At 32.0% G+C, this 12,822-nt stretch overlaps 1 protein-coding gene across 1 annotated transcript; it reads left to right on the forward strand.

Annotated features, from left to right (window-relative positions):
* Positions 1 to 7,628: 7,628 nt before the first annotated feature.
* Positions 7,629 to 10,966, forward strand: LOC114379102 (probable galacturonosyltransferase 12). The gene is made up of 6 exons (XM_028337667.1): positions 7,629 to 8,122; positions 8,928 to 8,983; positions 9,090 to 9,245; positions 9,332 to 9,922; positions 10,021 to 10,323; positions 10,469 to 10,966. The coding sequence occupies exons 1-6, from the start codon at positions 7,912 to 7,914 to the stop codon at positions 10,751 to 10,753; spliced, it is 1,602 nt and encodes a 533-aa protein (XP_028193468.1). The 5' UTR covers positions 7,629 to 7,911; the 3' UTR covers positions 10,754 to 10,966.
* Positions 10,967 to 12,822: the final 1,856 nt, after the last annotated feature.

Consider the following 12,822-nt stretch of genomic DNA (forward strand, 5'->3'; position numbering starts at 1 on the left):
GTGATTGACCCTGGAATTGGTGATAAATACGTGGTTGAACCATGGTATCAATTCCTTGAAGAGAGCGATTTCAGCCATGACGATGAAATTTCCTTCTACTATAGACGCATCGAACAGATTTGGGAGATTGTCATCAGACATCAAAAAGATTGGGACGACAGCAACACAAAATAAATCTTAGTTTGACCATTAAATTTATTGTTATTTTGCCAAAACAACTTTTCTAATATGACGAACAATTTTAGTTATATATGTTTCAAACTATAATATCATTGTAATTACTTCAATCAAAGTTTATCAATGCTAAGTGCTAACTCTATTTAAATTTACATACTATTTTTTTATTTTATTTCTACTTTACAAAACCAATAAAGATACATGCTAAAGAAATTACAAACGACCCATGCGTATACACGAGTTACAGACTAGTTTCTCACAAATTGTAATGTATATCACAAATTGTAATGTATATCCATCCGTCCATCCAAACGCAAAACTAAACACCCTCAAAGTAGTGAAAAGGTTAGGCCACAGGTTCAATTTTATCCACTTAATTGTGTCCATTGAAATCATATTACATGTATGAATATGAAGCAATAAAACTAGCGCCTAAATATCCTTGATCAGGCTTCGCTATTTCTATCTTTAATAAATAAAGCTTTGAAAACCTAACCTGCATATAGAGCCATACTCCAAAATTTTCGTTGTTTGGTTTGGAGGGGGTGTTTACTAGTGTTAGTAGACGTGCATATAAAGCATTTGAAAATCATGAAATGCATGTTTCTAGAATTGGTGGTTTACAAGGTCAAACTAGTCTAAGAACTTCTCTGTTTTGGACATTTTACCTTATGTAGCATAGCTTGGATGCAAATTTAGCACAAATTGACAGTCTTTCCCGCTGCAAATGTCAGGAGTGTCTTTAAAGACTTGAAAGGTTGGCTCGTTACGATGAAAGTTGCAACCTTTTTTAAGGAAAGAATTTTATACCATTCATATACGGTACTAAGCCATAAAAGAATTTTAATTTCGTTTTATGTTAAAAAAAATTGTTAATGACGGACAGCATATTACGCTAGAACTTGTAGTTTATCTTCTTTTTTTTTACTTCTAACACTTTTTTTTTTAGTTGTTATGATATATATAAAACAATTAATATAGATTATTATATCATATGTTAATATTAACCGTTAACCTATAATAATTTTGTTCTACTACTCATCATGAGATTCGACATCAATTATAGTGAAATATATATATATATATATATATATATATATATATATAGTTAACATTAAAAAATATATAACTTTTTTAAGTAGCCATGTTACTACTAACTAATTGCGATTCTTGTTTAATTAAGGTTGTATGTCTCAGATTTATAATTTTCATATTTTAAAAATGAAAACTATTTTTATTAGATGTATCTTCTCTCTATATATAGATATTGTATTTGATAGTTAGTCTATCAATTTTGATTTACAAACATTTACGCTTTTGTCCTACTACATGTCAATTGTCAAGCATCAGTTGTTCAACGTTAATATGTAACTTTTTTTCCCGCTAAACTTATAAAGTATAATATTGATACGTTAAAAGTGAAGACCGAGAAGTGAAAGAACAAGCTGAATCTCACAAACTAGATTTCCATTTCATTTTTGTAATTTTCTATTAATAGTAGCAATCCATACTTTTCAGTTCAGTTAGCACATCATAACATCAACATATTAGTTGAAATGATAGTCAACTAACATTTTTTTAAATATCATGTATCCACGCAAATATTCGCATCATTAATCAACAATATTGAAAGGTTACTTAAATCCTGTTATTTATTACGTGTCCTCCATTTTGATGAACTTTTTTCCCCTAGCGTTTTTTATTGTAACATGGGAAATGAGTCATTATTAATAAAACACATTTAAAATCTTAATAAATTTATAAAAAAATTAATATGTAGGTATTATTTTAGAGGCACTATTAGAAAATTGACATCGATTATGATGAAAACCAATATTAAAAAATATGCAGTGATATTTTTGTAAATAAGATGTCATCATTAACATCGGTTTTTTGAAAACTAATGTTAAGAAGGGAATATCAACATCAATTTTTTAAACCCGATGTTATATAAGTACTGACAACATCAGTTTTTAAAAAACCGATTTTATGTGCGCTTAAACAACATTGGTTTTTTAAAAAACTGATGTTGTTGGATTTCTTATAAAAGAAGAGTTCTGGCGCCCAAACTCTTTTTGTATCGTTTCAGTTCTCACATTCTCTCACTCTCTTCCTCCTCCTCGTGGCACTACAACTCCCATTCTCCTCCTCCTCACGACTCTCATTGTGACTCAACTCCTCGCGACATGACGTGCTCATCGTGCCACCACTGCATTCTCGCTTTGTGCTCTCGTTCTCGTTCTCACTTCGTGCTCTTGTTCTCGCTCTCACTCTTGCTATCACTCTCACCCTCTCGTTCTTGTTGTCACTCACAACTCTACTCAGTCTGGTTCTCATTCTCGGTCACGAAAGGTTAATTTTATTTCTATGTTTGGTTGTTTCTGTGTTTGGTCATGAAAATGCTTGTTAATGGGACTTTGTGCTGATGTGAGAACTTTGCTATATCCTTAGACTCCCAATTTTTTTCATGATAAGAATATCATTCTTGGTTTTCAAAAATGGGTATATGCACTACTATGTCTTTCAACTTCGTGGCATGTACTTGACTAAACTCATATGTGTTGGTTTACTATTAGTAGGTAGGCATGCATATTTATTTTTAATAGTAACTTTAATATTGTAAATGGAGTTTAGAAACGATGGATGAAGATCAACAAAACTGAAAGGAAATGACTAAGATAATGATGAAGATTAACAAAAAAAATAGAGGAAATTTTCAATAGAATTCATATTATGGATCAAGTTATAAATTTCAAGACTATTCTCAAATAAACATGATGTGATATAATACATTCGCTTGTATTAGTTTGCTTGTTAAATGTAGCCTTAGGATGAAGTCAGTAGATCATTTGCTATAAGATGGAAGGATGAACTAGAACATATTTGACATCTGTTAGACAATAATAACAATATGCACTTTGTTACGTACAACCAAGATCGTGAGCCTAACTCTACTGGTCGGATGGACATAACTTAGAAATTTCTATGGACTCACTAAAAATCATCAAGTGATCATGACCCGTTTTTGACAAAGTGTTTTCTTACTCGCCATCTTCGAAAGCAGTTCTGAACCAAAAGCTTATCCTAAATGACATTCCTTGTCCTACCTTAGTCACTTTAAAGTCTTGCTGAGTGAATACAAAGTGATTTGCAACAGTTTGGTGAGTAATTAAACACTCATTTGTCTATCAAATATTAAAATCATATACACATGTAATATCAATTTAATGTTAATTTCAAGATGTGTCGAGTGCCATGTACTCATTTATGAAAGCGGCATCATTCACTCATCTGGACTTGGAATGGATTGCGGAGTGTAGGATTGTTTATAGTCATTGGAGGAAGATTGCAAAAATTGGAAAATGGATGGAGGACTTTTGCATAATCACAAAATTTGCAAGTTGGTTCCGAGATGCAACTTCTAACTTTGTTTTATTTTGGATTTGTTGACAATTAAATTATATTATACTATAGTATTATTGATCTGTAAATTTTTATTTATAAGTCTTGGTGATATATATTTTGTGGGAATTGGAACATCTTGGACACATTTGGGGAAATTTTTGTTTATAAGTACTCTTGGTGCATGATATATTTTGTTTAGAACTCTTGGTGATATATTAATTTGTGTAAATTTTTGTTTATAAGTCTTGGTGGTATATTTGTTTATAAATGTAGCTTATTTTATGAGTTTTATACAACTTTGAGTGATAAGTTGTCATATGAATAATTATAGGTTGGTAATTAAAAAACAAATATTATATTAAAAAAAATTCAGAAAAACAACATTGTTTTTTAAAAAATTGACGTTGCCAGTGAAAAGTAACATCGATTTTTAAAAAAACAGATGTTATCAGTAAACAACAATATCGGTTTTTAAATAATCAATGTTAACATTGATACTTTAACGTCGGTAGTTTCAACATCGGTTAATAACTGATGTTGAAAGTCCTTAATAACCGATGTAAAAAGCTTATTTTTTAGTAGTGAGGGTAAAATGCAAAATGATACTTTGATTAAAAGGTCAACAATTGATATTTTAACAACTTCACAATATCCTATGCTTTTGTGTTAAACTTATTCCCTGCCTTCATTTGTACTTAAACTCTTTCATTTAAACATCTACTAGAATTTTACCTTCATTTTTTTTTTCATTTTTTTTTCATCTGTAAAAAATTAAATAGTGAAGGTTTATAAGAATTTAAATTTTTGATATGTGAGAATCAAAGGCAAATATCAGAAGTTTACCTCCAAATTTAGGTCGAGTCACCAATGTACATTACACTTAATGAATGAACATTGAGAAAGTTACGGTTAAGGGTTTTTTTTATTTATGGATTACAAGTACCTTCTCCCGAAGATAATCCTACTTAAGTTGAGTAATACCAAGATTTATAAGATTGTTGTTACTCATAGGATTTGCAATATGATTTTTATGAGTATGAATTACTTTGATTAATATAAGATAAAATATGTTTTTCGTCTCTGTAAAATTAGAAATGTTTGGTTTTAGTCTCTACAAAATAAATTGTGTGTTTTTAGTCATTATAAAATAGAAATGTCCATTATTTGGGCTGAAACTAGGTTTAGATTAACCGAACTTGACTCCAAGTTAAACAATGACATATTTTAATTTTACGAGACTACGAAAATAAAAAAACTTAGTGACGAAAAACATACTAAAATTTTTACAGGAATAAAAAACAAACATTTTCAATTTAAAAATTATCTCTTGCTTTTTCCTGCCAACTCCAGTCATCCTCTACCACCAACGATTATATAAACTCATTAAAAAAATAGTTTCTTTTTGTGAAATTATATAAAACCAATGATATCAAGAACTTCCACGGCTCTCTCATGGACTGTTGTCGAAAACAATCACAACGCTTCAGTACTGATCTCCACTCCATCATCTTCGCCAAGCGACTCTTGTACCCTGATTCCAGCAACAACCCTGGCGGCTACTAGAATAGCAGGATCTCTCCGCTGCATCTATACTCCAATTGAACAAACGTTGTTGTTTTCTTCTTCTCCAACTAGTGCAAATGACAACAAGCTCGATTATTATTCTTCGCAGTAACAATTTGCCTCCTCATTAGGTCATTAGATGTGGCAAATTGTTTTGATTCTTTGTGCCAGTTACAATGACAAGAAGAGTGTGATAAAGGATTACCAAGGTTAACGAAAAAAAAAGGATTTTTAAATTAAAAACGTTCGTTTTTTGTTCCAATAAAAAATTTAGTATATTTTTGTTCCTATAAAATTAAAATATATTATTATTTAACTTAGAGCTAGGCTCAATTAACTCAAACTTAGCTTCAAATTAGACAATAGTATATTTTAATTTTCTAAAAATTAAAAATATATACAAAATTTATAGAGACCGAAATTGAATATTTCTAATTTATAGAAATGGAAAATATATTTTAGACATATGCATGTAAATATATACCAAAACCGTTATATATATATATATATGTTGGGTAAAACAAGAACAGGGTTTATACACTATAATGCTATCATGTGGACTTTCCTTTCTCACCTTTTTTTTTAAATAAAAAAGAAAAACACCAGTTTTTTTTTCCATTTTTTCACTTCTAAGGTATGATGTCTATATAGGATAAGTACTTATCTTGGATTGTCTATTTCTGTCTATCTACCATGAAATTGTGTTCATTTGTGCAAGTTACACGTCAATCAATTTTCAATTTTGTTCAACATAAGTAGTTGATTGCCCCATAGGATAGGTTGGTAAAGAGATTGCATTAAGCATGTGCTTATTGGGTTCTTTCCCATCGTCTCCTCTGTAAAATTTGTGAACCAAGTACAAGCAATTCAACAGCTCGCCAAAAATAAAAACTCATGTTTGCTAATTATTTGAGAAAAGTTGTAAAAAATCCAAGGGTATTGAGTAAGTCAATTAATCATTTATGATTCAATAATAGTGTCAATTCATTCTGACAAAAATTCTGGAAACTTTAGAGTTATATCATATATTATTAATTTTAATTTAAAACTTAAACAAATAAGCCAAAGCCCCAAAGCTTCCACTGCCAACCCACTTCTAATTATGTAGCATTTGTTATTTTGGTAATTTTTTTTGCTCTTTCCTTTTATCCTAAGAAAAAGATGTGCAGCATATACATCCACATAAATCTACTCAAATCCTTATTAATTATATGAAAATAGTTAAGTTAATCACTAATTAGTTATAAATTTCATAATCAGTAATAAATCAATATGTAAATTTAAAAACTATTTATAAATTTAATAATTACTAAAAAAATAATACATTTAATAACCAGTAATAAATTAAGAATAGATTTATGAAATTTAAGTAAAATAATTAAATATCTTTTACTGACTTATTTCCATATAAAAGTATAAACTAATAACCAAACGCAAAAATAACATACTTGGATCTTTAACGGTTTGTGCATCGAAATGACACAAACTCCGTGAAAAATATTTACACAAACATGCATTTAATAGTTGGTAATTAAACCCAAATTTTAGTCATCGGTATCTAGTAACAATACCAATAACTTTGTTGTCGCTAAATATCGACAAATTTTATTTTTTGACGGTCGAAAATGGCTACTAATGCCTCTATTCAGCTTATGTGTCTATCAGTAATTTGTTGAAACACTTGAGTTATCGAGATTATTGTGAGTATACCGATGACTTTTAACCATAGATAATATCCTTTTTTTCTTGTAGTCTTATTAATTATTTTTTTATGTAAAAGATATGATACACATATAATAATTTGTATACTATATTTTTTTTATTTTCATCTCCTCTGTCTGTCATTAAATAATGTAATAAATGTATAAAAGGGAGAGCCAAACACAAGAAAAATGCTATTTTGCAAACTGTTTTATAAATTATTGTATAAATAACATTTTTTATTATAATAAACAAATGTTAAAGGGGTAAAAAAGAAATGACTGCAGAACTAAACATGGTTAGTAATAAATTTTTATTAGATTCAGCAAAGAAAACAATATTCCACAACCAATGAGGGTCAGCCACCCTTCAAAAATTCAGTTTAATTTTTTCCAAGCTAACAGAGGAATTAATGTTTTCTGAACTTTTACTCCAACAACCACATCCTGAACCCCACACACAAGAGAAAGAAAGAGAGGCAGTCATTTTCCATGTAGAAGTGCCGTTGTGTCACAGTCTCCAAACTCCAAATTAACTCTACATGCCAAACAGAAGAACTTCGTGTGGAGGCAAAGCCAAGCATACGCCAAAGTTAATTTTGCATTCAATTTTTTTTTTCCTACCCTTTGTTCCTTAACTTTGCCTCCTTCAAAACCAAGTCAATAGCACAAAACTTGAAACAAAAACCAACATGGTCCTTCTCAGTCTTATGTCTCTTTCTCCTTAACTACCCCCTCCTCTCATAGCTCTCCACACCCTATTAAAAGCCTTCAAACACCCCTTATTGACATGCTTCCCTGTCCCAAATGCTAAGCAAGGTTAGGTGAAGATAGCAACCTTAAGCACACCATCAAAACCTTCCTCTAGCAGAATAACCTGACGCGGGATCTTGCAGTTTTTTTTCTACATTGTCATTGATCAGGGTGGTGGATTAATTGACAAATGAAAAGAATTAAAAGTACTAGTTGAAGAGGAGGGACTCCAAGCAGTGTTGTTGTTTCTACTTTTTTTTTTTTTTTTGGTTTTGGTGTTGCCTTGCCTTGCCTTGTTGTGTTTTGGACCAAAATGTTGCTGCAGATATCTCCGAGTTTGAGGCATGTCACCGTGCTTCCGGGAAAAGGGTTGAAGGAGTTTATCAAAGTGAAGGTTGCATCAAGGAAGCTTTCTTATCGGATGCTCTTCTATTCACTCTTGTTCTTCACATTCCTTCTTAGGTTTGTGTTTGTCTTGACAGCTGTGGATAACATTGATGGAGAAAACAAGTGCTCTTCCTTAGGTACATTATCAGTCTCTCTCTCACACACACAAAGTCACGAACATAAAAACACATACATGCATAGCAGAAACACAAAGATGTGCCGCAGGGTGAATGAGGCCTATATTTTCAACATGTCAAAGCATACATGTATTTTACTGTACTTTTGAACTTTGAATGATTTGCAATAGCTATTTGTCTGCATTCAATATTTTGTTTGATTAACGACGGTTCTATAGATGGAAGGATTCTGAAATTAACCAATGTAAACGAGGCATAACATTTTGTCTATTGTTTTTCAATTTTGGCTACTTTTATATATATATATATATATATATATATATATATATATATATATATATATGTATGTATGTATGTATTCAGTTATGAGAAGCATTAGACATAATTATAAACATATCGTAAGAGTCTCCTCTGTTGGAATGGAATTTTTGTAATATGTATTTTGCACAGTATTTTAGTGTTGTAAGTAGGATTCGTCAACGTCAATGATTACTGTTGGCTAAACTTGATATCATGCACTTGTTTCCGTTTAAAAATAGTTTAAGTATGATGCTATGTTACAAATTTACATGTGTACTTGATGTAGATTTTATGCTCTTAAGAATAGAATAACAGAGTGAATTCCACAATTTGCAAATCAAATTCTAAAGCCACATGTTTAGGGTAATGATAATGATACATTCTGCAACCTTTCGAATTCGAAACAAGCGCATGACTCTTTTACGTCTAGATATAATAATTCCAGTAATTTTGATGATTTATGTATATATATGACCTTTTGATTTACTAAAAATATTGTTTGCAGGTTGCCTGGGAAAAAAATTGAGGCCAAAGATTTTGGGAAGAAGTCTAGAATCAAATGTAATCTCCTTAACTCTTATAATATCTGTCTGCGTGAGAATCCATATGGTAACTAATTGACCAGAATAATCTAATGGTGGCTGAAAATGACACTGGTTTCTGCTAGGTCCCAGAAGTGATATACGGAATATTAGATCAACCCCTTGGCAAAGATGAACTAGAGGGAAGGTCTGATATACCTCAGACATTAGAAGAGTTCATGACCCAAATGAAGGAAGGTGGATATGATGCCAAGACATTTGCAATTAAACTAAGAGAAATGGTACCATTTTCCCACTCTTTAAACTAATGCAGAAGTAACAGTTTTCCAAGTTCAAGTCTCCACTTAAATTCTGAACATTTTCTTAGGTAACCCTTATGGAACAAAGAACAAGGGAAGCAATAGTTCAAGAATATTTATATCGTCATGTAGCCTCAAGCGGCATACCCAAACAGCTTCACTGCCTTGCCTTAAGGGTGGCCAACGAGCACACCAACAATGCCGCGGCACGCCTTCAGCTACCCTCTGCAGAACTTGTCCCTGCCCTGGTTGACAACAACTACTTTCACTTTGTCCTGGCCTCAGACAATGTTCTTGCCGCCTCTGTGGTTGCAACATCGCTTGTTCGCAACAGTTTGCGACCTCAGAGGGTTGTTCTGCACATAATTACAGATAGAAAGACTTACTACCCCATGCAGGCTTGGTTCTCCTTGCACCCTTTATCACCTGCCATAATTGAGGTCAAGGCATTGCACCACTTTGATTGGTTTACAAAAGGGAAGGTGCCTGTGCTTGAAGCAATGGAAAAAGATCAAAATGTTCGATCACATTTTAGAGGGGGGTCATCAGCTATCGTTGCAAATACTACTGAGAAGCCGAAAGTAATTGCTGCAAAGCTGCAAGCACTTAGTCCTAAGTATAATTCAGTAATGAATCACATTCGGATACATCTTCCAGAGGTAAAAGTGATAGAATTATGAAGCAAAATTATTTTTGTGTAGTTCATTAACCTTTTTTCCTGTGATGCTTACTTCTGTGATACTCTTTTCATTAACAGTTGTTCTCAAGTCTTAACAAGGTGGTCTTCCTCGATGATGACACTGTGGTACAAACTGATCTTTCACCTCTGTGGGACATTGACTTAAATGGAAAAGTTAATGGAGCAGTAGAAACATGCAGTGGAGAAGATAAGTTGGTGATGTCAAAGAGGTTGAAAAGCTATTTGAACTTCTCCCACCCTTTAATATCCCAAAATTTTGATCCCAATGAATGTGCTTGGGCTTATGGCATGAACATTTTTGACCTTGATGCTTGGAGGAAGACCAATATAAGCTCTACATACCATCATTGGGTTGAGCAGGTATATATAAGTACTTTCCATCCTACTATAATACTGTCAAGAAAAATAAGTAAATTACTTAAGATATGTTCAAAACTAAAATTTGAGTTTCCATATTGGAGAAAGATAGTATAATAATACATAATTGGTATTATGCTTTATGCAGAATATAAAATCAGACCTCAGTTTGTGGCAGCTAGGAACATTACCCCCTGGATTAATAGCATTCCATGGTCATGTCCACACTATTGATCCTTTCTGGCACATGTTGGGATTGGGATATCAGGAAAATACAAGTTTTGCTGATGCTGAGACTGCTGGTGTCATCCATTTCAATGGCAGGGCAAAGCCATGGCTAGATATAGCTTTTCCCCATCTAAAGCCATTGTGGACCAAGTACATTGACTTTTCAGATTACTTCATAAAGAGTTGTCACATTAGGGCATTGTAATTTTGATCATGAAAAAAACTGGCCATTGTTTTTTAGTGGAAGGAGTGGTATTTGCATACAGAGGAAGATGAAAATGATAGGACTTCTTCAAAAGCATATACCCATCCACCACTACAAGGAAGTGACAACACAACAATGATATGGCTACTTTGTGCAGCCTTTGTTTTGATTTTCCTTTGTTAACTCTTCAGCTGAAATTATTTTTCTCTTCAATCCATATTGTAAGTATGACGGTGTAACATCCAATTTTTTGTAAAATAAATTAAAAAGAATTTTTTTATTTTAAAATAAATAGTTTTAGAAAAATGATTAAATAAACAAGAAGAAATAATTTTATTAATTTAAATAATAATTTGAATGAAAATAAAAAAATATTTTATTTATTAATGTGATAGGAAATAAAATAATTTTTTTATAAAATAATAAAAAAATAGAGTAAATAATATATTGGGAATACCTTAACTATAAATAGAGACATGTTAGATCAGTTTTAAGATCGACGATACGTTTCTACGCTTCCTCTTTCTCTCAATTTCGTTTTTCCTTCTTCCTCTCACAAAACCTTTTTTTTTTCTGCATACACCCAAATTTGTCTCAGTAAAATGACGATTCCAAATACATTAAACGTTGGATCGACATGAAATTTGAGAACCAAGTTAGGAACTCATTTTCAAACATTTTGACCGTTGGAATTTGTGAAACAATGTCTAAGGTGAGAGAAATGCCTTTCACATCGTAGCTTTCTTTTTCTCGCATATCCCAAACCTGTTTCAGTAAAATTACGATCCCGGACTCGTTAACCGTTGAATCATCATGAAATTTAAACACCAGGTTCAAAATTCATGTTTCACATCTCCACTTTTGGGATTTTCTAAATAATGTCCACAGAGAGAGAAGCGTCCCTTGCACGAAGACAGTAAAATGGAGGCTTTCAATCCCTTCTCTTTCGCTCTAACGCTTAGAAACCCTAATAGAGCAACCAAAGGAAAAACTTGAGGAATCTTAGACTGTAACATCCCGAATTTCATAAACTAGATTAAAAACAATTGTTATTTATAAATAAATAGAATTTTAAAAATAATGATGAGATTTTATAAATAAATAAATAAGGAGATATAATTATTAATTAAAATAATGATTTGAGAGAAAATAAAAAGGGTATTTTATTTATTTGTTTGATAGAGAATAAAATAAACTTTATTTATATAAAATAATAAATAATAAATAAATAAATAGAGTAAATAATAGGTCAAAAATGCCCCTAGCTATAAATAGCAACATGATAGGTCAGTTTCAGACTGACTCCTCAGCCTCTTCTGCCTCACAATTTCATTTTTTTTCTCTCTTCTCCCAAAACCCTCTCTTTTTTCCGTAGGTCACCTAACCTGTCTCAGAAAAATGACGATCTCGGACTCATTCACCGTTGGATCGTCGTAAAGTTTGGGCACCACGTTCGCAACCCAATTCCGAGCATTTTCACCGTTGGGAATTTCAATATTGTGTCTGAGGTAAGAGAAATACCCCTCACATTGTAGTATTTTCCTTTCCCGCAGAAACCGAGAGCTTTCTCGGAAAAACTACGATCCCGGTTTTGTTAACCGTTGGATTTTCATGAAATTTGTATATGTTGTTCGAAATTCAGTTTAGCACGCTGTCACCGTTGGGATTCGTGAGATCATATTTGTGGAGGAAGAAAAATAAATCGCATGATGACAGTACAAGTGGAGGCTTCAATCCCTTCTCTGTCTCTTTAACGTTTGGGAACTCTATCGGAGCAATTAAAAAAAAAAATTGGAGGAATCTCACGGAACCGCTAGAGATGCTGTTATCGCTGACTGAAGACACGTGAGCCCGCTTAGAGGTAAGCACTTAGAGGTAAGGGATGAGTTATTCATAATTGAGAATTAGTGAGAACATGTGTAAGGATCCTTAGAGATATCAATTGGAATGAGTTTTGGGGTATTTTTGCAATTTTCATTTTATCCTTTTAATTATTACAGTGAATTATATATGTTTGATGAATCAGTTGATATCCCAATGAGAAATTGCTATGAAATTGATGTGTTTTT

This window comes from Glycine soja, chromosome 12 (genome assembly GCF_004193775.1).
Source record: "Glycine soja cultivar W05 chromosome 12, ASM419377v2, whole genome shotgun sequence".
Taxonomy (NCBI): domain Eukaryota; kingdom Viridiplantae; phylum Streptophyta; class Magnoliopsida; order Fabales; family Fabaceae; genus Glycine; species Glycine soja.